This window comes from Castor canadensis, chromosome 1, assembly GCF_047511655.1.
Source record: "Castor canadensis chromosome 1, mCasCan1.hap1v2, whole genome shotgun sequence".
Lineage (NCBI taxonomy): Eukaryota > Metazoa > Chordata > Mammalia > Rodentia > Castoridae > Castor > Castor canadensis.
Window position 1 is genome coordinate 9,005,044 of NC_133386.1, and position 27,489 is coordinate 9,032,532.

General features: G+C 42.2%; 1 protein-coding gene across 8 annotated transcripts in view; it reads right to left on the reverse strand.

The window, feature by feature from the left end:
- Positions 1-2,011: 2,011 nt before the first annotated feature.
- The window catches only part of Tulp4 (TUB like protein 4), a 203,516-nt gene continuing 178,038 nt past the window's right edge, over positions 2,012-27,489 (reverse strand). For all 8 annotated transcript variants that reach the window (XM_074071412.1, XM_074071385.1, XM_074071402.1 and 5 more), the window contains 7 exons: positions 27,109-27,343; positions 19,292-19,436; positions 16,595-16,739; positions 15,027-15,120; positions 12,187-12,330; positions 6,969-9,478; positions 2,012-5,114 (listed from right to left, as the gene is read on the reverse strand). In XM_074071412.1, coding sequence (XP_073927513.1) covers positions 4,998-5,114; positions 6,969-9,478; positions 12,187-12,330; positions 15,027-15,120; positions 16,595-16,739; positions 19,292-19,436; positions 27,109-27,343 — 3,390 coding nt within the window. In that variant the 3' untranslated portion in view covers positions 2,012-4,997. The remainder of the gene's footprint in view (positions 5,115-6,968; positions 9,479-12,186; positions 12,331-15,026; positions 15,121-16,594; positions 16,740-19,291; positions 19,437-27,108; positions 27,344-27,489) is intronic.

Sequence of the window (27,489 nt, forward strand, 5' to 3'; positions counted from 1 at the left end):
TTTCTGAAAGAGACCCAAGGGGCAGTTCTGTAAATACACATATAAAGTGCTTATAGGCATGACTCCTTGCTTTCTGTAGTCATAAGAAAGTTTAGAGGGGAGAAAGGAGGGTTGCAAGCACTCAGTAATAATAATTAACAGTTATATTAGCACTTTATAGCTGAACTGCTTAAAATCTGGTTTTATTAAGTTTCCTACATAGTAACAAGGAAGATGTTAATATACTTAGCACCTCTAACCTGTTAGGTGCTATATGGGTGCATTCTTAATTGGGTCCTATTTTAAAAAAGAAAAAAAAAAAAAAAAAAGAAACCTAAACCAATTCACCAAGCAGGCAGCACAATCTCTGACCTTGCAATGGGGCAGCACAATGACAAGGATCTCAAATCTGCAGTCAGTTCCTTGAAGCAACTGAAGGCTGGCCATTCATGCCAATGGAGAGAGGTGATTTCTTCTCAAAGGACTCAAGACCCACAATCTGAATTCGGCAAACAAGTCACTGATTTTTTTTTTTTTTTTTGATCTGCAAAATTTTATTAAGCAATAGCTGGACGACTCTTACAATTTTAAGTCATCAAGAAAAAAATAAAGAGATAAATTCATCTCCATAATAAAGACAAAAAATAATTTGGACAAAACACATCATTTTGAATGCAAACCATTAATGCCTTCTAGAATATTTCCTGCACAGTCTAATACACAAAATAAATAAGGAAAGCTCTTTGAAATGCAATCAAGAATCTCAAAAGATCATGTTTGGAAAGTAAAACAAAGCAGGATGCTGAATTAAAAAACAAACCCACAACAGAGGAACAGATATGCACAGAGCAGTGCACACCATACCCAAATTTTGGACAAGTACATGCTGGTGGTCTTGCTCATCTGGGACCTGTGCACCTGCACTGCATACTTATGGGAATAAAGAAAGAATAAACACCAGTAGTAATAAACCCAGAAATTATGTCCGAATTTACAGTACCAAAATAATGCATTTATAAACAAATGCAAAAACAATACCCCTTTGGTAAAATAACACAGTGCCCTTTTCACTCAAATGCGTAATCCATGCTTTTCTACAACACAAAATAAATTTATCTATAATAAATGAAATCTTTAAATCCTACCCCTCCCCTTAAAAACAAATTATAAACAGAAAAGACAGGTATAAGGAAAGTTACACAAGAATTGCACAAAGCCAAAGAAAATAAGCCACAATCCTTCAGGGTTTATCAGCCGCATTTAAGGAAATACACAAATGATAGAGTTCTGAACTGTGTGCTAGTACATATTCCCAGGAACTCAAATAACGTTTGTGACCCATTTTGTCTCAGCTAACTTTGTCCACAACCACAGATTTGACCAAGTGACTGATATTCCACACAGAGACTCCATGGGTTTCTTTTTCACAGGTTCCTTTTTAAGAAATCTTTTGAATTGGAAGGTAGTGTAATACTTGAGCACAGGAGTACCCTGAAGGATGTAAGTCAGCCTGGATCCACACTCCTCTGTTCTTTTTCAATCCACTCTCAGTTCTGGGGGCAACTGGTGCTTTTAGGGTTTTTCTTGAAGGTGTCCTCTGAACAAGGGGACCTCTTCCATTGCCTGGAATCCATGCTTCTATAATTTTATGAGAACAAGCAGGATTCTAAATTCTTTTAGAGGTAAACTTTCTAAAGATAGTATGTAAAATGCACTGGTTTGTATTCAGTAGACAGCTTACAGACTCAGGAAAAGAAATTCTTCTCTACAAAAGGGCAGTTTTGAAACATACTTTCCATGCTTGTGAGGTGGAAGATGAAGCTGTTCCATTCTGAGCTCCCAGGCTGCTGGAGCTGGGAAAGGAGTTTAGAAGATTGTTCTGTGAGTCCCTTTCATTTTACAAATGGACAAAGGGAGGTCTGGAGGTCCCAGGGACTTGCTCATGGTCACCCTCCAGCCTTATGGCAGAGCAGGCTCAACCCTGGGGGTCCTCACCTATTATGATTATAAAATGAACATTACCCATTTCTGCATGTCCTCATGAGACACCTATGGATGAAAACTAGCAACCTGAAAAAGCCTTTTCTTTCTCTGCTATAGAGCTTTGAGAGTTTCTTATTTCTTTGGTCCCAATTTTTCTTAGGATATACATTCAATGGGCATTTTATATCTATGGCTTTTGGTTTGATGAGGTTAGAGTCAAGAAAATTTAAAACTGGTTTTTATGTCTGTTAATATACTGCTTCTCTCAAAAGTCTTTATGAAATTTACTTTTTACTGGACCAATGTTTTTAAATTTAGGGAGCCATCAAATAGCTGGACGTTTATAAGTTGTTATTAACAAACATAAAGTGCCTAGAATTCTGCTGTTTAAAGTCTTACTTTCATAGTATGTACTCAGCTGAGAATGACAGAATGAAAGCAATCTTTTTTTACTAAGTAAAACCACCACCATGACTTTAAAAGACACCGTATCACAACTACTGCCTTGGCACACAAGACTCCCTCCTCCATGGCCTGGGGTGGGGGTGGGTCAGGTGCTATATGCTCACTCCCTTGTAGACTCTCTTGTCCCTACACCAGCTGATGCAGGAAGCCTATCTCCATGTGGAAAATGTCTTCTGGGGAGGGATTTTCTCCATATTTGTTCTAATTTGAAAACCTGAAGCTTACTTCTTAAGAGTTCCTTCCTTCACTACTCTTCATCTAATAGGTCTCACTCATTTCCTATCATCTTTTATTTCTAATTAAAAATTAAACTCAAAATAAAGGAAATATTATTTTAGGGAATGCTACCTTAAAGAAATATTATCCATTGTATATAATGACTACCATGAAATAAAAATATTTTTAAAGGATTAATAGAGGATTTTTCCCCAACTAGAAAAAAGTTACAAATTATCCAGCAAAAACATCTTCTATCACATTCTCTTTATTTTCTGCAGTAAAATATACTGCTACCAAATAAGTCGTTACAAAGATGCTGTTTTTCTAAATAAATAATAAAATGGGCACAGCTCACCAATACATAGTAGCAAAATAATTCCTAAGAATGCTATGAAAAGCAAGATAAATATCTTTTGGACAACAAAATGGGGGAATCACATTTAAATTATTTCAGAAACAGGCTATAACCATTATTGCACAACTAATAAGCACTGAAACACCATATCAAGCTGTAGAAACTCAAATAAAAGAATTAGATAATTCTGAATATTCTGCTAAATTCTTTTTGAAGAATTTACCCACGAAAGAATCAGGTTTCATATTTTAACTACAAAACAGGAAACTCCAGTGCTAGCTGGAAGATGTCCTCTGCTATGTTTAAAAACCTTGTATTTCGTTGGAATTTGGAAAGAATGGAGAGTGACTTTTATCTTGTTCTTGCAAAGGAATTGGACAGTTTCTTTTCTATTTCTTCAAACACAGGGAGTTAAAAAAAAAACTTTAACTTGAAAATACTTTGCTGAACCACCTTCCACTTGTCTGTTTCAAATAAAGTCCAAATTTAGGAGTCAAGGCCAATAGTCAGCTCTTGTGCTCTGGACTTAAACAATATCACAGGTATGAGTAAAAAAAAAAAAAAAAAAAAAACCATGAACTGGTTCTTACTGTCAGGCTTGAATATTGCCCACGGTGTTCCCATGAGGAGGGGAAAGTAGGCAAAGATATTCTAGGTGGAGGATTTTTTTTTTTTTTTCCAATTAACAGTAGACCAACTGCCTCAAGTATGGTAATTTTAACAATATATTCCCAGTGGTTTATCTCCTCAATAAACAGTCTGTATAGTTAATAAACAGCTCTTGTTTTTCCTTAGGGAATATCATGGAGCTTTTGTCACAGATCTGACCATAACGCTACCTTTTTAATACGTTGGCAAAAGCTTAAAAAACAGTTTTTGGATACATTTCCAATTTGATGGAAAGTATTTATAGTCAATTGAATTTTAATATAACGAATAGGAGAAAGGGAGTAGTTTCAACTCAAGTCTCATCCATACTTTCTTAGAAAGCACAGATCAATGATATCTAATGAAAAATATGTTTACAGTAGTATCTTCCAGATTAAAAAATAAAAGGCATAGAAAGAATACAGGCTGCTCCTAAACAAGTTTGGGACCTAGTGACTCACCAACACACTATCAGAGATAATCCCTAGCCCTATCCTAGCCGCAATATTTCCACTATTGTGTCTTATCTTTTCCCGAAGTCAATCTTACTGAATAATCATCACTGGTCCTATGAAACTAGTGGAATCTTTCAACATAAACATCCATGGATGAGGAGTGTAGGCTTTGTACAAGTCACATCATTGAGTCACCCAGTGTCTGCAGAGTGCTGTAAGCCTGTCTACAGTTCCTTGCTCACCCATCATCCCTTCCCTGACACTATCACTGACCAAACTGCATTTACCTTAGTAATAGCACCCCTATACAGAGCTTACTTGTATTAGTGGAACACAGTGCATTTGCCCACATACCCTTCATTCATCAAGTCATCTTTTGGGGAGTAGCATAGTATGTATGAATTAAATGCTGCCCCCTCCCCGCAGAAGAACCTGAATTTTCAGGATTTCTGGTCGTGTTTTTTTAAAAAATTTTTTATTTTGCACTAGTGGTAATGTCAGATGAGTAATAGAGGCCAGATGTCATGGAGAATGAACAGTAATGTACACTCCCTATGTCTAAAATAGCAGGCTAGAAGGCAGTCTATCTTTTCTCCAAAGGCCCTTGTCCTGGTTGCTGAGAAGCAAACCCAGCAGCATATTCTACAGTTAAGCTACACTGCCTGGAAGAACACCAAGCACTTCATACCTCTGGCTTCCAAATGCCACTACACTGAAAGAAGAAAAGAAAGACAATAAAGGATAATCAAATAAATGACCAAGCCTAAAGACCAGTGGTCTGCTGCTCTCATGGACTCTTCCAGTTCCACTGTTGTCTCCAGTCCTTTGGGAAGCGGCAGCACAGGCTCCACCTCCAGAGGTTCCTTGGCTTCTCTCCTCCTGCACCAGTATCTTCATTTGAGGCGCTGAGTCACATTGGCCAGGGCAACAGCAAAGGCCTGCACAGCTGAGAAGGGGTACTGGAAGTCTAGAATGTATGCATTGCCATCAATCCTTCCAAACTGCATCACCTGGGAGAGAAGTGTGGGAAACAAAGACATAAGAGAAAAACAAGGTGCAAAAGAGACAGTTAGATCTACCAGTTCCTGAGGGAAGCAGACAGAACAGTCCATAAGACAGTTCTGCCAACCAAAAAAGTGACAAAATCTCAGCTTCCAGATCTAACTACAAGCTTGTAGTTAGAGACAGGAACGTGTGAAACAGTGGAAGAGGAGACAATGAGCAAAATTCAGAACATGGAGCTCTACAAGCCAAATGAAAATGGTTCTTCACCAAGGAAGGATTTCGGAGAGAGAAAAAGAAGAGGGCAGAATCTCTCAGAGACCTCAGAGAAGTGTCCATTCTAATTGCTGAATGTCTGTACCTTACAGAGGGCTTCCTGGACCACCCTTCTAGAACATCCCAGCCTCCTACCTGTCCACTATGCTCCACCTCCTCATCCTGCTGTACTTGTGACCTTACTACTTCCTGTGGTAACATGAGATTACTGCATTACATTGTAGAACATATGCTAATTTGTTTGTGGTCTTTCTCCCACTTTTTGAAGTTCCATGATGGCAGTGGCTTCTGTTTTTCTCAATACTATAATTTCACACTTAGAGTAGGGGTTGGCAAGCTTTCTGTAAAGGGATGATAATAAGCATTTTAGGCTTTGTAAGTTATACACTCTCTGCAGCAACCACTCAACTCTGCTCATATTAGATGAAAGCAGCTGTAGATTATACATCAAGTGAGTAGGCAGGGCTGTGTTTCAATAAAACTTTATTTACAAGCAGAGGCAGCAGGCCAGATAGACCCATGGGCCAGTTTGCCTATTCTTGGCTTAGAGGACTGCCAGGCACAAAGTGGGTACTCAGCAAATACTTGATAAATGAATGAATAAAAATGTAATTTTAAAAATGGTGGCTTAAAGGGATTCCAAGGATGGTGAAGAGGTGAACTTAAGCAGCAGAGCTATGGCAGCCACCCAGGTAGAAGCAGGAAACACTGACCAATGGTGCTGAGCTGCACCAAGAGACTTACCTTTTGTCAGGGAATTGGGATATGACTTATTAATAAGTTCAAGGAGAAACAGGCAAACAAAAACTAGGCAGTAAGTCTAGGAAAAACTGCCATAGTACCTGATACACAAGGCTCAGCTAGCATATACTCACTGGGATAACAAGGTTGTGAATGATTATTGCTTTAACTGGGAAAGGGGGAGGGGAAGTTCATACATGTAGTATGGGGAAGGGAGACAGAGGTGAAGCAAACAAACATTCTCCAGACAGAAGATAATGATCAATCGAGAACGGGTACTAGAGGTCTAGAAGGTATACACTGCCATCAAGCTATCCAAACTGTATATGGTGGAGAGGGTGGTGTGGAAACAAAATCATGAAAGGAAAAGGGGTGGGAAAGAGATAACTAAATCTGTTTAGCTCCTGATGGAATCAGAGCACAGTCCATGAGAGTGCCTCAGAGAGAAGGCAATATAGATAAGATGTCCAAAATGGAAACACTAGTAAGTAGGAACATAAACATGTTCTTTGCAAATATGATGGGAAATACCAGAAAAAAAAACAACAAATGCTGAGAAGCACCCGCCTCTGGGAGAGCAGGTACTGTGAGGGGCGGCTTGGGGCCTGCTGATTTTACTTAGAAGTCTCATGGAATCATTTGACTAATATTCGGTATACTCATCTTACTTGGGTTAAAAATACACAAAAGGCAGCAGTGGGCACACATATTTCTAATTTCACTGGCTCTACCTAAAAGAAATGAGCTGTTTCTCCCCTTTTTTTCCTGGTCTTTTGACAAGTGCCCCTGGAGGCCAAAGCACTGACCTCCTTCACTCAGTGGCCACAGTGCCACAGCATCCATACCTGCCGCCCCTCTAACTCGATCTGGAAGTTCTTGGCCGACTCCTGGGTCACCCGTCCTCCAAAGTCCAGCTGGTACACCTGTGTAGCCTCATTCCACAGAGGCTGCTTGTTGGCCATCACATACACGAAGCCCTGGCTGCCCAGCCGCCCATCTTCCTTCTCACTGGCTTTCCGGCACTTGAACTCCTCCAGCTCGCTGGCTGTCCGCAGGCTTCTCTTACTCTTCCACCCCTTCTTGCTGCCCTGGCTTTGGTTCATCAGCTCGTCCCCACTGATGAACAGCTCGGGCTCACTCTCTGAGCTGTCCTGGAATTCATTTGTCTTGTTCAACTTCTTTGACTTCAGTTGGTCTTTCTGACTCTTCACTTTCTTCTTTTCTCTTCCCAGGCGGGGACTGGAGATGAGAGAATTAAAGTCACTCAAAGTCCTAGCCTCCTTCTTCACTTTGCCCTCTGTGATGGCCTGAACACTTCCTTCCTCTGCTCGGCTGTCCAGACGCTTCCGGCTCTTCTTTCCAAACTTTTCTGTCCTTTGGGGGACTGGGCTTTCTGTCAGGGAGAGGACTTCTTGGAAGTTGTCTACAGTCTCTACCATCACCTCTGTTCCCATGTGGCTTTGGAGGTCAGTGGGTGGTGGGGACACAAGGGGCTTCTCCACCACCAAATGCGGTTTAGAGGGAAGAGTACCCTGGGGATTTTGCACTGGTGGACAGGCGCTGTATGAACTCCATGGGTGTAAGGGGATAGGTGGCAGCTGTAAACTAGAACAAGTGCTGCTTCCTGGGTATGTGGGAGGCAAGGTGCAATAGGAGAGGCTAGGTGGATACGCTGGCTGAAGAACAGCAGACTCCTGTTGTGCAAACTGTGCTGAAGACAGGGCATCTTTAGGGGAGCAGGGAGCCTGCACTCCGGGCAAAGGGGGGTTGTTATAGCTTCCTGGATATGGCACTCCCATCCCATAGCCTGTCTGGAAAGTGGCAGTAGGGCTGGCAGGGGACTTTGGGGAGACAAAGGGCACTCGAGCCACGTCCAGATGCTGGCCCTGCCCTCCTAGCATCAGAGAAGACAGTTTTAAAGGGTTGGGCACTGCAGGCTGTGCTGTCCTTTCCTGAGGAACCCAAACATCATCACCCAGCACAGGGTCCCACTGATAAGGGGGAGGCCGCTTCATAGTGACAGTGGCTTCGGGCAGTGGGGGATGCCTCAGGGGCTTCTCAAGCTGACAGTGCTGGGACAGAGCCTCATCCTCTGTGAAGGCTGAGTTGACGTAATCAGTGCGGTCTCGGGCACTGTCGGGTGGGCTCAGGAGGTTGTAGGAGGACTGGGAAGCCAGCGGGGAGTTGCTGAGAGCATGGCCCAGGACGGCACCTGACTGTGAGCTGGGCCCTGCACCACTGCACTGGCTGCAAGTGTACAGGGCTGGTGGGGGCCGTGCTGGAAGCTGTGCCACTGCCCCACCAGAACCACCCTTGGGCTTGGCCAGAGGCTGTAGTGGGGCCCGGCAGCTGTCAGCCAGCTGGGCTATCTTGAGTGCAACCTCACGGTTGTTCCTCCGTAGGGTGGCGTGGATGAGGCTGCTATCCAGTCTTTGGGCAGCGCTCCGCCCCTGGGCCAGCTGGCTAGCAATTTCGGGATATGGAGGTGGGTCACCTGTGGGGATGGAGTAGCGAGGGACGGTTAGGCGGTTCAGAGTGGCACTGGTGCAGGGCTGGGGGACCTTTTTCTCAGTAGCCGTGAGTCTCAAGGTGGCTGAGCTGCCTGGGCCAGGAAGGGTGTAGGTGTTCTGGGAACAGAGCATTCGAGTTCGAGGCCGGCACACCTCTTCCACATTGCCACTGCTGTCAAAGGTGGTGATCCTCTCATAGCCCAGGGGGGGCTGGTAATGTGCTGCTGCGGGGTAGAGGGAAAAGTCACCCTTCTTCAAGCACACGTCCACTGGGGGCTGTGGTGGTAGCAGAGGGGGCGGGGGTGCTGCCGTGGTGGGGGCAGCAGGAATGGTTCCTGGGTAGGGGGGAGGAGGGTTCATCTTCGTCATCTGGACCTCCTGGGGGGCACTGAAAACCACTGCATCCCCCTCAGCTGCCAGCTGAGGCACTGGCCGCAAAGCCTTGGCTGACTTCTGCAAGTGCTCGTGATCTCGGTCTCCATGGTCCACCACAGACAGCTGCACAGCTCCTTGTGGTGGTGGTGGCGGTGGTGGCAAGGGCAACTGAGGAGGGTTTTGAATGATGCGGCCCATTTCCACCCCTCCAAAAATCACCTGTCCAGGGTTGGAGTACCGGTTAGAGACTGGGTATTGGGTGGCACTGTCTCCTGCATGTTCTATCGCCCCCACAGCCGTTGTCTGATTGGTCAGGATATCCAGCTGCACATTTTGATTGGCTAGCAGAGACTGCACCAGCCCTATGCTCTGTGTAGGGGACATAGCTTGAGCAGAACTGTGGATTGGTGCGATAGGGATGTTCACGGTACAAGGTGGGTTGCTTTCAGGGACACCAGATGCTCCTGTTACTGGAAGGAAATTAGAAAAATAGTGTCATGAAATTGTGCCAGATTAAACAGTACATTTGGACTCATCTCATATTTTGCATGCAAAATGCAATTGCTAGAAATTGAGATGTGTTTGAGGAAGACTGTTCACAAAGCTTCTCTAATATTTTTGGAAGGACATACAGGCAACTGGGGGGTCTTCAGGGCAGCTTGCCTGTTGAATGTGGGCTGTCAGAGAGGTCAATAGGAGAAGGGGATTAGGAACTAGAGAAAAGTTTAGTTCAAGAAGAATTAATTTAGAAGGTAACACACATGTACAGGAAAGCAATGCAAGTCAACTCCCTGTATAGCTATCCTTACCTCAACTAGCAAAAACCCTTGGTCCTTCCTATTATTGCTTATACTCTCTCTTCAACAAAATTAGAGATAAGGGCAAAATAGTTTCTGCCTGGTTAGTGAGGGGGTGGAGGGGAGAGGGAGGAAGCGGGAGGGAGGGTAAGGGAGGGGGCGGGGGAAGGAGGGAGAAATGACCCAAACATTGTATGCACATATGAATAAAAGCAAAAAAAAAAAAAAAAAAAAAAAGAGCACTGTCAGAGCTTTTCAATGAGCACAGCTTTTAAGCCTTCTGAATTTGGTATCATGTGCCTGAGTGGTACTGAATCACAAATAATTAAATGTCTAAAAAACTTTTTTTTACTGATGATACTCATAAAATACTTGCCCTGTTATTCAAGAAGAGGGCTGTGATACATATGAAATTTCACTGAGGACTCACATGCTTAAGTCTTTCAAGCAGTTTTATCCACAATTATGGATTATTTCATGTGGGAAGTGACATGTAACAGATATGTATCTGAAATTTGTGTATAAATTTTCTACAAATAGAACCATGTAAAATGTAGTAGAAAAACCAACAAATAAGAATCTGCTAGCAAATGTGCATATTAGGTGCTTTTTAGCACTACAAATAACACGTAAGGAAGAGTCCTGCAGAAGAAGACCCTGCGAACATTCCATATTTATGTACAGTGGAAGTTTCATTGAGCATGCATGTGAGTAGTGACCTGCAGGCAGGTATTAGAACCACTGTCTGTGCCATTTTTGAAAGTGCCTACTGAGAACTTCAGCAGTTTTGCTCCTCGTGGTCCATTCAGCCACCATGGCTCCTCCTTAGGGAACACTGACACAGATCCAAAGGCCTGAAGCCTAGTGCTAAGATCTACATGGCAACTACTACCTGGGCAGGAAACAGTATCTAACAGGCTCATTGTACAAGCTGGTCAACCTCGCACCAGAACTGAAGAATGCAGCAGCTGGTGTATCATAAGTTAAACCACCAAATGGGCCCTGAAACCAAATCTCCCCCTTCTGGAGGCCTCCAGTGAATCATGGTGATCCTGTGCCTGCAAGGATCTCGGTCCCATCTCAGGTTTCCCATGACTCCTATGTAGATTCCTCTTCCAGATATTTTCGTCTCCAGGGAACACTGACAACAGGAACAGCGTTTTTGTGCAATCCCCTCAGTGAATGTGATACCGAGACAGCATGATTCCCACTCTCACTGGGAATCCCAGATAGCAGTGACAACTGCAGCAGCAACTGAACCCCGGAAACAGCTATATTTATTGTATTTGGGGAGAACGGGGCGGGGGGGGGGGAGGGAAGTGTAAGACACTTCTAAACTCAAGATACCGAAACAGCACAGGATATGCCTATCAAGCTCAAGTACATGAGGCTTTATTCACCACACTGGATATTGATGTTGGAAGTAAAGAAGTCCCTGTTATCTATGAAATCACAGGTGAATTTTTACTTAGAAAAGCAGTTTTTTTCAAGTGCCCTCAAGTAGTTGAGAATAGTAACAGAACTGATTCCTGGTCTAATTAGACATCATTTTGATCTATTAATCAAAATAGAATTCCCACCAGGAAACAAATTAACTTAAGATGCTACAGATTATTTGATGATTTGTGAAGTAAAATTTAAAAATGGTGTACCAGATTTCACCTTTTTTTTTTTGCGGTACTAGGGCTTGAACTCAGAGCCTATACCTTAAGCCACTCCACTAGCCCTTTTTTGTGAAGGTTTTTTTCAAGATAGGGTTTTACTATCTGCCTCTGGCTGGCTTTGAATGACAAGATCCTCCTGATCTCTGCCTCCTGAGCAGCTAGGATTAGAGATGTGAGCCACCGGTGCCCAGCCAGATTTCACCTTTTGCTCAGGCCAGTCCTCTATGCAGAGATCTGCACTGCACAGTGGAAGAGAGGTGTTCAACTGCAAAGACTCTCTGTGCTAGATGCAAGGAGGTTTGAGAAGCTAAGCTGTGTGGGCACCACGGGCCACTGGAGAGAGGTGTTCTTTATGTGGGGATGGAGAGGAGGCTAACCTAGATCAAGGTGGGGTTTTAGTCCTTCTAACTTATCTTTATCTGGCACATGATACAGAAAGTGACCGCAAGGAGAAGAGATGTGAGAAGTGCTCTGGGAATGCGAGGTGCCACTGTCACTAGACATGCTGTTAAGTCTCCCTCCTTCTAAAGACATGTCTAACTGCAACCTTTCTCTTGGGACATACCATAGCGTCTATCAAGCTTACCAAGGCAGGTGTGCCTTCTCCAAACCAAGGCAGCAGGCTATACTCCTCGATGACTTACCATCACTCTGTCCCCCCTTGCATGACTCACTAAAGAGGGACTGGGACAAAGGAGCACATGCATGTGAACGCACCTGGTAAATCATCTTCATCTTCACTGAAAACATTTGGGTTGAAGACAGGTAAATTAATATAGTCCGTGGAAATCTTCCGAACTTCTGGGAGATAGATAGTCATTTGCCGTGGCTGGAGATGCAGCAGACTGGTTTTATAGATTACTGGTAAGGAGGAAGAAGGGCACAGTTAATAAAGACACAATGTGGAGAGCCAAAGTGTCAGCAGAGCTTCAAGAAGAGAAATGCAAGAGATGAGTTCTTCATCTCTCCTGCATACATGAGGTCATGCTGGTTGTGGTTTTGGACTCAGCAATGACAAATTCTTGGTTTAGCTCAACCAGTCTGCCAACCATGAACTGCCTATAGAACCATGAATTTTGAATATAAAAAGCATATCCTAAGTAGGGCGTGATAGTGCACATCTGTAATTCCAGGACTTAGGAGACTGAGGGAGGAGGGTAAACAGTTTGAAGTCAGCTTGGACTTACATAAGTGAGCCCCTATCTCAAAAAAACAACAGCAAAAAATCTCCCAAAAGCCAAACTCCCTCCTGACAAAAGCCCCTGTATCTTAAGACTTAAATCTTTTTTGGTTTTGTAACAAGCTAGTGTAGGGGAAAATTTTTTAAAAGGCTCATTTGTAACTGGAAGTATAATTTAGTGAAAATGGTACTGACAATGACTGTGAAACCCAAGGGAATCTCAGGCAACAAAAAAAATAAAGTAAAAAAAAAAACTGAGGACAGATTAGGAAAACAACATCAGTTGCCTCCAGGAAAGAAAGTTAGGTGGCTGGAAGGTCAGGATGAGACTTTTACTGAATGTGCCTTTGACTCTTGAATTTTGAATCCAGCATATATTTAAATTAAGAAATATGAAAAATAAAAAGTTCCATGGAGCAGATAACTCTAATTAAAGGAATTATTCAATATAAGGAACATCCATTTTTTAAGTCCAGTGGAATATATCTATTGTCTTTGAAAAGATTACCTAATGGGGTACCATACATAGCATACCTTTTACAATATAATTTCTTTACTCTAGTAGAATCCAGTGGAAAACGGTTTTAGTTTGATAATACTAACTATATGGGCCCTAACGCTTAAAGATGTCAATGATCAGGACAGTTCCAATGCAGTCACAGAAAGCTTTTGTCTTAGGCACTCAACTGACTCAGACTGGAGTAACGTGATTCAGTCACTCACAGCCTCTCACTTTAAGATCCTAATTGGCTTATTTGAGGAACTATTCTTCATTCTGCCCTTATTTCTCATACAAGATTTATTTTTTTCAATGTTTACTATAAGCAGATGGCTAATTTTTCCGCTCACTGATGTGGGGATAATAATATTCAAACAGTAGTTATTAACACCAACCATATCTATCAATAGGGAACAGATAAATAATTGAACATATTTTTGTGGTCATGAGCGATGTCTTCACATTACATTCAAGATGGTCTATTATTTATTTTTTGTGGAACTTGGGACTGAACCCAAGTCAGGTTATGTTCTTCTTTTATTCCTCTTTTTCTTTCAGACGACAGACCTCAAAATTAAAAATCCAGTATTTTTTTTGAGACAGGATTTTGCTATGTAGCCCAGGTTAGCCTTGAACTCTTGATCCTCCTGCCTCAGCCTCCCAAGTTCCAGGATTATAGGTATGAGCCACTGTGTCCAGCAGTGCTCTTTAATAAATCTCTGAAGATGTACACAAGTAAAAGGTCGTTTTGCTTTTTTTTTTTTTTTTTGTAGTGCTGAGGGATCAAATATAGGTTCTTATGCAAGCAGGCAAGTGTTCTATCATTGAGCAACATCCCCAGTCCATCAATAGGTATTTTAAATTTGATTTGCAAAAATAACTCATTTCATAGGACCTGTGTAGGAAACTCTTATAGACAGATTTGAAATTTATTTTAAAAAACCCAATTTTTAGTAGGTTGCACAGAGCACAGATGAGATGGAGGGCCACAGTCCTCCCTGGCGTCAGAAAAATGTGTATAATGGGAAACAAAGAGGCAACTCAGGAAGATGAGGTGAGCAACATAGCTACGTAACCCAAAGAGGGATCCACCTGGCAAAGACATTGTTTTGAAAAGCATCTTTTGCCATTTTCATTTGTTCATTGTCTCTGAGGTAAACATGACAAGCTATTACTATTCTTTTGGGGAATGCAGAAGAGAACCAAAGCCTGGTTCTGGCCCGGTTTGTACCACCTTGGTTCAGTTTTTCCCTCTGTCTCAAACTTTTTTTTTTTTTTTTTTGTGGCACTGGGGTTTAGAACTCAGGGCCTCATGTTTGCTACACAGGTACTCTACCACTTGAGCCACTCTACCAGGCTCTCTGTCTCAAACTTGTCATGGGTAGAATGTCTACCTGTTATCTAATACTGAAAAGTGAAACCTACAAATATTTACCACTAAGAACAGCTCTGAACAGTCAGCTAACAACTTACAAGCTTTAGAGTTTTCCTTCCTGACTACTTTCTTCAGAAGGTTCTTATGACTTCAAGAACCTAAACACTGGTTTCAAAATCTGCCCACAGAGGCCAAAAATACCTAGAAATCTTTGAGAGGTTTGGCAAAGATTTTGGCTATTTTTGTCATCTTTGTATTACTATTATTTTAGTAAGTCAGAGTTTATTAAAAAATGAAAGCACCAGTGGCAAAAACCAGTTTGTTTGAGTGATAATTCTGTTTTTCTGAAATCACAGTGGTTGGAGTCAAGGCTTAAGAGTTATACATATGCTGCTCTTGTTCTGTCTTAAAAGCTCATTTTCTACTTTAGTCTGCCAAAGGTTGAAACCAGATTTTTACTTGAGTTCCACCTGGAACAGTGAGCAAACAGGGTGAGTTTTTACCTGCACCGAGGTTGGTTGGCAGGAAAGCAGCCAAGCCCACAATCTTAAATTTGGTTCCCCAGATATTGGATGTGACCTGAGCAAGGTAACTGTGCTGTGGGGGAAAAAAGGAAAGAAAAAGGAAGAATATCAGTCTGTTTCCGTATTTTTTATTGGTTGCTTAGTAAGACTGTTAACATTTATTGCTGAAAAAGCCACAAGACTACACTGCCAGAAAAACCAACTCCCACCATCATCCTGCATTTTTAAGACCAGACTCTCATTTCCTAGTGATGGTGTAGTGAGCTGGGATGAAGGCTGGTTCTGTACCAGCAAAAATGCATATGAAAAGACCACTAAAGCTCGGCACAGTGATAAACATCTGTAGTCCCAGCTACTTGGGAGGCTTGAGGTGGGAGGATCACTAAGCCCATGAGTTCGAGTCTAGCTAAAGAAATATAGTGAGACCCCATCTCAAAGAAGTAAAAAAAGCCAGGTATTGTGGCCTATAATCCCAGAAATTGGGAGTTTGAGGCAGAAAGATCTTGCGGTCCAGACCAGACTGGGCTACATACTGAGGCCCAATCTCAAATGAAATAAATTAACAAACAAATAAATTCTGAGACATTAAAAATAAATGAAAAGGCCACCAAAGTAATTTGGTGATATTTTTCTCACCTCTTCTTTCTCCAATCACTAGACTAGCGAGGGGACCTAACTCGGAGTACTTTTTTTTTTTTTTTCTGGTGGTACTGGTTTGGTGGCCCTGAGTTTGAACCCAGGGCCTCATGCTTGCTAGGCCAGGCACTCTACCACTTGAGCCACTCCACCAGCCACCTGAATCCATTTTTATGCTTTATATCTTTCCTGGAGACATCAGTTGCATTGATACCGTTATAATCGATAAACTATCCAATTATCTATTTTCTCAGCTACACAGAAAATATTTAAAAAATTGCCACTGTGCCCAAGGAGTATGTGTAATTGCATGCACCTGTGTGGGTGTCACACAGGACACACACACAAAAATAAATGTCCTTGAGGGGCTTATAATCTAATGGAGAGATGAGACTTTAGTGATTTGTACCCAATGAAGTCATTAAGAAACACCACCAGGGGGTTAGACACCAACTAGATGTGCCAGCACACTGTGGCTGAGCCCGGGAAGGACGCATTCATGATGGAGTGGCACTATTAGGTCTGGAACTGCAGGCAGAAACAAGGACAAGGAGAAGGAAAGGCTGAAGCAGGCAGAACAAAGGCACAGGGCAAAGGACAGGCTTGTGTCCAGAGGGCTAGGGTGCATGTGTATGTGGGTGGATGCGGTGGGGGGGAGGCAGGCAGGTCAGACTGGAGTCACTGCAGGAACAGAATAGGCTTGAGTGAGGCACATGTAAAGTGTGGATGCGTCTTAACCAGAGATCCTCTGGAGGAAGATTTCTACCACAAAAGGCATGTGCAGCAGAGCCAGGCTGCCTGCATCTGGGCTTGGCAGTAAGTGGGACAGGCAAGGTGGGAAGGAAAGTGGCACATCCAGTGGCTGACAATTCAACCGCACTGATGCTGCACTGCCAGACGTGTGCTACTACCTGAGTGATGTCTTCAAAAGGAAATTCTCTCCGCGCCAGGCTTGGTGAGCCAATGGAGGGCTTGCGCATGGGCAAACGGGGAGACCGGGAAATCTCCTGAGCAGCCCGGGGAAGCTTGGGAGACTTGCGGGCCTCAATGCTGATCCTGTGGAGACAAGGTCAGGAGGGGTCAGGCATGCAAAGAGATGTGCAGCTGGACCTGCCAAGGATGTTGATTCTTGGTGGCCAGGGCCTTAATTTCATGAAGCACTCATTTGTTTGCTTTAGGAACATGAGAAAGTGTATACTGAATAATAAAGAATTTTAAAATATATTGAGATTAGACCAAGTGATTCATTTTAAGGAACCTCGAGAATTAACTGTCACTTTCTAGTGACTTACAGTAATTTCGGAAATGGCCACATGGCTTCTGCCAGAGGTCTGCACAATCAGTCCTGGGAAAAGTGGCAGGAGGGAAGAGTCACTTCTCATCCTAAGGCCACTATGATTTTTAAAATTCCTTCTATTATAATTAGGATTTTAAAGGATTTTTCTAACACTTCACCACTGCAAAACTTAAACCAAATAGTGACTCTAAAGTTGTCTGCTTTTGATTCCATGTTCTATCTCTGTTCCTTCCTTCCTTATTTATAACAGTCTCCCCAAAGAGTGTGTTATAAAAAAGAATGTGGTAAGGTTTCTAACATCCTATTTTAAAAATGCATGAAGTCCCATATATACTTCTTTTAAGTTTGATAAGAAACTTCGGGCTCCTGAGGAATGGAAGGATAGGGGATTGAGCTGATTAAAACAGTAAGCTGGGATCATTAGCCTGGCTGCTGTGTACAGGGGATTCTAGGTGAGGAAAGAACAGGGAAGGGGGACCAGTCACAGAGACACAGTAACTAGATATCTAGGAGCAGAGGGTTTTGCTGTATACATGGTAAATGACCTTTCCATGTAAATAAGGGGAAAAGACAAAACACTGCAAGTGTTGGAATCTTAATTTTATGTGTAATTTTAACCAGCTTTAGAATAATAATGAAAAATAAATCAATCACATTTTGGAGCAATTGGGTATCTACATGGAAAAAATGTTTACTACCCTTAATTCACACCATATATAAAAATTAATCTAGATGTGAAGTTATCTGAGATACAGTGTGAAACCTAAAGTAAAACTTTATTGTATTTTTATTGTATTTTTTAAAATACAATAGAGCTGTAGATGAGAGCAAAGTGGCTGTGATTCTCACACATGGCTGCTGGGAATTTAAGTTGGTACAGCTACCTTGAATACTGTCTAGCAGTCTTCACTAAAGTTTAACATTTATCTAACCCATAACCTTGCAACTCCCTTTTTAAGTATAACCAAGGGAATGAGTGTGTATACCCAGAAAAAAGTTTGTTTAAGAATATTTATAATAGATTTGTTCATGATGTCCCCAGGCTGGAAACTACTAAATATACATTGGTTGTAAATAAGATAAACACATAAGGTCATTATAAGGAATGATTCCACTGAACAATAAAGACAACTTACTGATATATGCTGTGACACAAATGAATTTCAAAATCTTATCTTGAGCAAAAAAAAAAAAAAAAAGGCCAGATAAAGAGAGTACATATTGTTTGATTCCACTCATATGAAGTTCAAGAAAAGGCAAAAGTGCCAGGTGCTGGTGGCTCACACCTGTAATCCTAGTTACTCAGCAGGCAGAGATCAGGAGGACCGCAGTTTGAAGTGAGCCACTGGCAAATAGTTTGTGAGACCCTGTGTCGAAAAAACTCATCACAAAAAAGGGCAGCTGGAGTGGTTCAAGCAGTAACAGTGCCTAGCACAAGAAATCTTCTGGGATGACTGGCATGTTCTTTATCTTGAAACAGGTGAGGAACACTCTTTTATCAACTGTGCAAGTAGGTTACCTGTTTGAGAGTTGAGCATTTGGACGTGTATATCTACAGCTAAATTACACCTTCACTTAGCACCACAGAATTATATAGCTGGCAAAAATTGTGGTAAGGATCTGTCTACCCATTAAAGTCCTCAGATCAGGAAACTCTTACCTTTAACCAAGATCCCAAGATCACTCAGCCACAAACAGCAACAGAGAAGGAAGGTGGTATTCTCATCTGAAACAATGCAGGCCCTTCCATCTACTCTTAGCTTTCTGTCTTTAGATAGATCTTAGGAACTATTTTTTAAATTTAGTTTACTATCAATTTCCCAGTTATAGCAATATAGGCATTTAAGATGGCATTCTCCTCAACACATTGTAAAACCTTCTTTCTTTTCTTAAACTGGAAGGAAAAACAAGGCTAACCCCTTGGGGATTTAGCAAACTTCCTAAAAGGAAACAAATAAACAATCACTGTAATTATTCCAGGGACAGTCTTCCAGAAGAAAAGGTGATGAGAAAAGAAAAGAGAGTGTTGATCTTGCTGTTGTTCAAATGTCACGTTTTACTCTCTTTCCCTTTCTCTCTCCTTCAGCTCCCTTTCTCTCCTTTCTTCATTCCTTCTTCCCTCCCTCCCTTCCTTCCTTTCTTTCTTCCTTCCTTCCTCCCAGAAAGTTTAGGTGAGCAAGAGAAGGTTCTGGAACTGAGCAGCATTCTGGACTCAGGATGGTTCAGAATCTTCACTAGTCTCAGTTTCAATGGGACTCTGATGCAGACAAAAACAATCTTATCAGAGGTACCCTGAAGATTGGATGATTACCTTGGGAGTTTGGGTGATTTACTAGCTCTGGAAATTTTGGGAGATTTCTTGGCAGCCCAATCATCACTCAGTTCGATGTCACTGGAATCCGAGCAGTTGCAGCTGTCGATCACAGCAGAAATCAAGCTGTTCCCGTAGATCTCATCTATGAGACAACAAGCAGCAAGTTTAAGGGACACTATATCAACTTGACCTAACAACCATCCCTGCTATAAGTTAAAGGGCAGACTGACTCTATAGGCCAACATTTTAGGTTTAGAGGTTGGAACAGAAAGGAGCTTAGCAATGTTTTTCCTTTTATATTTTTATGCTATTTTCTAAGTAGAGGTTGGCAATTTCTCCTACTCTTGTCAAAATTGCATGGTATTTTAATGTTCCTGGGATTGTTCAAAATAGTTGGGCATTATTTACTCTGCCAAAAACTGAAACCAAAATGGCTTCACTGTTATGCTTCATGATACACAGGGATCCACCTGTGTTTGTGTGGCTTTCAGGCAGCCCAGAAACCTAGGATGAGTAAATACTTGCTGACAGAGTCCCTAGAAACCTTCTTCTGTGGGGGGAAGGTGCTGGTTGGTCCAGGCTTGCTGGGACTACAGTCCTGACATAGACGGGTCTGTGCTGATGTGCCCCAGCAGTTTGTCTGGAATGCTAATTTGCTATTGGTATTGTCACAAGCTGATGGGGCCCTGCAATTCCACCTGGTGTAGCTGCCCACCTGTTGGGCCAATGGCTTAAGGGAACGCTGTGTGGTAGTATCTTTTGAGTGGTAGCACTGGGTTGTTCTGTGGTACCACCTTGTATGGAAGCCATTCACGGTAACTTTGCCAACTAGCTTATTAGGAAGATTAGAGGGCCTAAGGAAGAAGATAAGATGATGTGCAGGGAGTAGGCCAATCGCAAAACTCCAAAGTAGATAAAAGTCATCTTTCTGAAATCTCTTCTTGCCTTCCTTCTGTAGCCCTGCACTGTATCTGCCCTCAATGTAAGTAAATATGCCATTCTTTAAACTTAACTTTATTTTACTGACTAAAACTTCATTTTCTCAAGGCTTTAAGGGCCTTGTCAGGTAAAAGAAAAAAACGAATCATCCAATCACAATGAAATAATTCAGAGAATGTGAATGATTTCACTATTTAAAATGGCTGTCGATATTTCGAAGAATGAGTTTGTCAATTCAAACCCATCTCTGACTTTTGAGTATCTAGAAGTGACATCTGTGAACAGGTGCCTCTCTGCGGCAGAAGAACTTGGCCTGCTACTTGGAAAGAGGCTTGTGCCCAGTCTGTGCCACCTTCATTACCCCTTCGTAAACTACTTACTGAATTAGACGGAACAACTCTTACACCTAGCAAGCCATGGTTCTGCACGCCTGAGTTTGGTAACATAAAGAAAAAGCTTAATCCATGTCCATGGCCAGTGTTTTCCGTTATTTAATGTAGGAGTCACTGGACTAAAGGAAGCTTGGCTATGATTTAAATACAGGAGAATGCTGCCATGTATTCATGAACATACACTGCCCACTCAACCAAAAAAATTTCTCTCTGTCCCAAAGTTTCTCAAATGGTCTATTTTCTGGACCAATTTCTCTTTCTCTTTTCTTCATACCTACTTTTGACTGTCTCCCCAACTAGGAAGGCAAGCTCCACATGGAGGAGAGCTGTCTGCCTTGCCTCCTTTGCAACCCGGGGAACTAGAACAATCCCGGGAACTTGACAAAGACTTCCTGAAGGAATTAATGAGGCTCTAAAAGATGGCAAAGAAAAAGAAGCTGCTTTCAGAGTACATGCACTGAGTCTTGCTAATTCAGAAATATAACTGCATATGAGTAAGCACTGCCCCTCTGGCATTTGTTATCACCACAACTAGAAATTCCCTGCACTGCCTTAAATTGATTCAGTACTCAGGAAGGCAGGGTGATAGTGGGCTGTACTTAACACTTCTGGAGATTTTGTAGCATCAATTTGTCAAAGAGTTCTGGAACAAACATCCAAAGTGTAGAAAAATGAAAACTGGATTGATCTTTGGGAACCAAAAACAACTCTAATGTATGGGCTTCACATTCCAATTTTGCCCATTTTCAAGAATACATTAATTTCATCTAGGTTGAAGGCTTTCGAAATATTTAACCTGAATTAGATGTGCTTATACAATTATTAAAAATCTTCAGGCTGGGCACCGGTGGCTCATACCTGTAATCCTAGCTACCTGGGAGGCTAAAATCAAGAGGCCAGCCTGGGTAAATAGTTTGTGAGACCCCCATCTCCAAAATAACCAAAGCAAAATGGCCTGGAGTCTTAGTTCAAGCAGTAGAGTACTTGCTTTGCAAGTGTGAAGCCCTGAGTTCAACCCCCAGTCCTACCAAGAGAATTTTTTTTCAGAAACTATTGTAATGGCTTTTAAATATAAGCCTTATTTGAGTCTGCTGACTGCAGTAGCAAAATACCATAGACTGAGTGGCCTAAATAACAGAAATTTACTTTCTTACAGTTTTAGATGCTGAAGGTCCCAGATTAGGGTACCAGCAAGGTAGGACTCTGGTGAGATTCTTTCCTGATTTGCAGATGACTGCCTTCTTGCTGTGCTCACACGACCTTTCTCTAGAGCATGAGCATGGAGGGAGACATCTCTCTTCCTTTAAGGCTACCAATCCTATCCGATTAATATCACATTCATATGACCCAATTAAACCTTAATTATCCCCAAAAGGCCGTATCTCCAAATATAGTCACACTTCAACACACAATTTGGCCCATAGCATTCTGCCCTTGGCTCCTCCAAAATTTATGTCTCTCTCCCATGAAGAATACATTCATTCCATCCCAACAAACCAAGTTAAAGTCTTAACTCATTCCAACATCAACTTTAAAGTCCAGAGTCTCATCTAAATCAGATATAGGTGAGACTTGAGGTATGACTGCTCTCCAGCTATGAATTTGTGAACCAGACAAGTTATGTACTATTAATATAGAATGAGAGGACAGGCATAGAACAGACATTTCCATTCCAAAAGGAGAAGCTGGAAGAAATGGATGATAGGTCCCAAGCAAGTCCAAAGCTCAGCAAGGCAAATTTCATAAATCTTAAGGCTTGAAAATAATCCTCTTTCGTTGAATATTCTGCATTCTAAGACCACTGGAATATCAGTATAATCCTCCTGGCTCCAGGCAGGAATCCTTGCCCCATCTCTCTGCCAAACAGTCCTGCCCTAAGGCTCCAGGTAGAGGACATCTGGCTTGTTGAAATCAGGGAGGTGGCCCTGCTGATCTCTCAATCATCTCTGGGGACATTTTTATCTCTTCTTGAAGAACAGAGCAAGCTAGCAAATATCTCTATCATCCTGACCTACTGAATCCAAGAAATCCAACAGCCTTCTGTTTCCATTTTCTTCAGTTCAAATTGGCAGTGTTCTTTCTTGAATAATCTCACAAAACTCTTTATCAATTTATAGTCTAGCCACATCGTTGACATTCTCTTAAGAATGTGTTTTCTTGTTTCTTGAAATATGAAAAAGCTGGTAATTTTCAAAGTCTTCACATTTTAGATCCTTTTAGTTGAACAACTCCTTCAATACATCTCTTTCTTTTTCAGAAGGAACCAAGCTATTCTGTCAACAGAATTTATAAACAGCCTCAGTTAAATATCCAATTCCACATACACTTGGAACACAGTTCAGGCAAATCCAGTAGTGTGCTCATTTTCACCTAAGATCCAATCAGAATTGCCCTTAATGCCCACATTGCTACTCTTCCAGCCTCTCCCCACTACCCAGTTCCAAAGTATCTTTCACCTGGTAGGTATTTGTTACAGTAGCACCCACTTCCCAGTACCAAAACCTCTATTAATCAGGGTTCTTCAGAGAAACAAAACCGATATGATATCTAGGTCTGTCTGCCTGCCTGTCTGTCTACCTATCTAAGAGACTTCTTACTAGGAATTGGTTCACACAATCATAGAGGCTGAGAAGTCCCAAGGTTAAGGTGCCATCCCAGCTACTTCCTAGGGAAGGTTCTTCCAGGCCTGCAGATAGCTGCCAGAATTCTCGATGTGCTCATGTCCTTTTCTTGGTACCTGTGTGTGGACGGACCCCTCTCTCTCTTTTCTTTTTCTTTTCAATATTGGGGTTTGAACTCAAGGCCTTATGTTTGCCAGACAAGTACTCTACCACTTGAGCCACACATCCCCCCCTTTTTAGCCTTGGTTTATTATTTAGATAGGTGCTTGTGCTTTTGCCCAGGGCCTTTTAAGTAATTGAAATTACAGGACTTCCCCACTATGCTTGGTCCTCTTTTGATAAGGGCAACAATCCTATCAGATTAGGACTCCACCTTTATAACCTCATTTAACCTTAACTAAGAAATGTAGCTCAGGGGTAGAGTATTTGCCTAGCATGAACAAGGTCCTGGGTTTGATCCCCAGCAATGGAAAAAAAAGCCATATCTCCAAATACAGTAATATTAGAGGTTAAGACTCTGAAATATGAGCTGGCTGTGGTGGTACACAGCTGTAATCCCAGCTACTTGGGAGATGGAGGCAAGAGGATCACAGGTTGGAAGGCCAAACTGGCAGAGACAGTGAGACTCTATCTCAAAAACAAAATGAAAAACCAAAAGGGCTGGGATGTGGCTTTTTCATTCAACATATGAGTTAGGAGTGGAGAACACACAACTGGGCCATAGCAAGTTATGACTAAAGACTGCGTTTTGAAATTTTGTGGATTTTTACGAAAAAAAAAAAAATTTACTGGGTCTCATACCACCTAGTATAAAAACATACTCTGGTAATTTTGAGGAACATATTTGTCAAGTCACCTGGAGAACATTCACAGCAGTGGATCATGGACTTCAGTGTCTAACAATCACCTGGGGATCCCACCAAGTTGCAGATTGCTAGAACTTGCCGCAGACCTAATGAAAAAGACTGATGTGGGGCCTGGAAAGAGTTGATCAGCTTCTCATGGTGAGAAATTCTTGGCTCTTCAAAGTTAGGCATCATTTCTTCCTCTGAAGCTAGTTATACCATTTAGTTGGCAACTAGTTATATTGTGGCTTGTGACACAGCTTCTATATCTGTCATGAGTGTTTAAGTCTAGACTTTTTTACTGAACTTTTCAATTGCTTAGGTTGCCTTGTCCTCCAGCAGGGCTACAAACTCCTTAAAAGTAGAGATACCCTGATACTGCTTAATGATCCGAGGAGACTAAAATACATATAATATAGGCACTGATTGAATGTTTGTGGATTTGCTTTGCTTTTCAACATTTAGTTCTTTTAATTATAAAAATTATGAAAATAAAATATGTAATTTTCCAAAGGATTATTAGCAATTGAGTCAGTTTGTATGTGTTGTGATCTGGCAAGTGTGAACATTAGGAAAAACCAGACATTCTGGGTGGGCGGGTCAGGCTTCAAGCAAGTCTGGCCTTGGGAGGCTGCAGCTTTGGTACCCAAGGCATCCATCTAGCCCTCTCTTTAGCAGGAATTTTAACAGATGGGGAAATACATAAGCTCTTCACCCAAGTGATCTTTTTTTTCTCAGAACATTTTTATTAGCAAACATTAGCTGTACAGGGGAGATTCATTGTGTCATTTCTGAATATGCTTACATCGTACATTGGTTAGGTTCATCCTCACCACCACTCTCCCTCATTCTCCTTCCCCCTACTTAAAATGTTTGCAAAAGGTTTCATTGTTCTATTTCACATAAGTATATAAAGTACACTGACCACATTTATCCTCTTTTATTGCCTTCATTCACCCCTTCCTCCCCCAAGTACTCATCTCCCCTCACAGGACCTATTTATAGTCTGTCCTCCAGTTTTAATTCCAAAGTCAGTGTTCAAAGTGGTTTCTCATGTATCTTAGTTGTGCATATACTGTATTTTTCTCAGTTTAACACCCTCTATTACTCTCCCTTACCTTTCCCTCTTACCCCCTATTTTTCAAAAGCTTTCAGTACATATTGTTATGTCCTCTTCCTACACAGATGCAATGGATTTCAATATTGTTGACTCTCTTATCATTCTCTTTTCCTTTCCCTTCTCCCCAGAGTTCCATAGAGTAGTTCCACTATTACAAACATGTTCTCTATATAAATGTGTATGTGATCATGTTTGTTTTTGTGTATACCGTTATCTTTTGGATCTATCTTCCACAAATGAGAGAAAACATGCAGCCTTTGTCTTTCTGAAACCTGGCTTACTACATTTAACATGATGTCCAATTCCATCCATTTACCTGTAAACATAATTTCATTCTTCTTTATCACTAAGTAGTACTGAGTGATCTTAAATTTCATCTCAGCTTCAGTTTTACACCCATATCCAAGGGAGGACTCTTAGAGACACTAACGTGCAGTAGACCTGTGTTCTAGGCTGTGCTGGAGACCTGCCCCACATACCCCTCTCCCCAGCCACCTCCAGCCAGCAATGATTTTGCCTCTCCCGTTCCCCAAAACCATGTTTTCCTTAGAAGAAGGCAACATCCGCTGCTCTCTTTTTGTGCTGTCCTCTTCCCCATCAGTCCCCAGTCCTACCTGTTCTCTCTGCTTTTGGTGCAAGTCTACCACATGATTAAAACACAAACACAGCTCAGCACCACAAAAAAGACCAGAAAAAAAATGAATATTCAGTATTTAGAGGTTTTCTGCTTTTGATTTTGAATAGTAATCCTGGTATTAGAATGCTGCTGCAGGGGCTGAGCGCTAATGTGTAGCAGACAGAGGTGGAGAAGCTACACAGAATGCTGGTGTGGGCAATGAGGCTGAGGGTGAGCAAGCCCACTGCATTGTGAAATAGGAAGATTCTGGCCATGCAGGTTATGGCCATCTCAGGGACACACTGAGGGACAGAGGCCAGTCTGATGGGTGGGAGAGTGCACTGGGAAAAGGAAGTGGAGAGAGTATAAGCTAATGAAAACAAATCCAATTTAACCAATGTTGTTGGTTGTAAAGCACTGGGGGTACAAAGATGATTGAATTTCCTCCCTCTATGACCTCAGGATTCAGTGGGGCAGGCAAAATCTGAAGCACAATGACTCCAGTGTGCTGATTAGGACAGCAGCAGCCCATGATGGGTGGTGAGCACCACAGCCATGCTGTTCATTCTGGGATAGGTGATGGGCAAGACTTCAGAATGTTTGAGCAGCAGGTATTGATAGTGCATGGACATAGGGCAAGCAATCAGTGGCATGAAAAACCCAAAGTCCTTTTCCATGGGAGCCTCACGGAATAGGATCCCGTAACAGTGGCACCTTTAACATATCTGAGTAATGAGAATCGCAGGAGAGAGTCTGTAGGACAGTGATTCATCACGTTAAACTTTTATGGATGAGCAGGAAATTTTCACTAGAAATCAGCTGAAAACCAAGTAATACTGGATTAGTAAGAGACAGGCAGAAGGCTGAGGAGTAGGTTGAAAGTTTAAAAACCCTTAATTCCATCATCCACTTTGGGGAGGCAGGGATGTACTTCATTATTATTTTCAACTCAGTTCAAAATTAAGGTACTCAAAACTTGATTGGTGAGTATTAAGAACTCTTGTGCTAGAAGGTCTACGCTGGCTTACCCTTGGTTGGGAGCTGGGGTTTCCTCTATCAGCAACCCCAACTATTTGATGCCTTATGGAATATTGTTAAAAACCTGTCAATAAGGACATCTGAAGAACTGATCACTTAAAATGGGATTTTGGAAATGTATCTCCTGGGATATTCCATAAGCTCACATATCATAAACAGGCATTCTCTTTGCATGAATTTTAAGGAATAATATTCCACAAGCCCACAGGAATAGGGTCTCAGTCCTTCCAACAAGAGGCCTACCTGATTTGCTGTCTGTCCTTGGGTCCATGATGACAAACTCTGGCCGCAGTTTGCTGATGCGTCTCCCCTTGAGGATGGGCACCAGCCCACCCAGGTACTCTAGGTAAAGTGTGTAGCATGGGCCGCCCACCTCTGGGTCGTCCTCAGTGCGTTTCATGGTACAGTGCAGCCGCTCATTGCCTGCCGAGGGGTAGCTGACAAAGTCTCGCATGTTGTTGGGGTCTGGAATTGGGGGCTAGAGGCAGAACATGGGCAGAAAAGGCAAAGCTGGGACTCCAGAGAGACACAGAGCAGGCATGGGGCAGGGTGGCTGCAAAGTCACTATCATTCTGACAAGTGTGCAGGCTGATAGCTCAGCAGAGGATACCTATGTGACACATA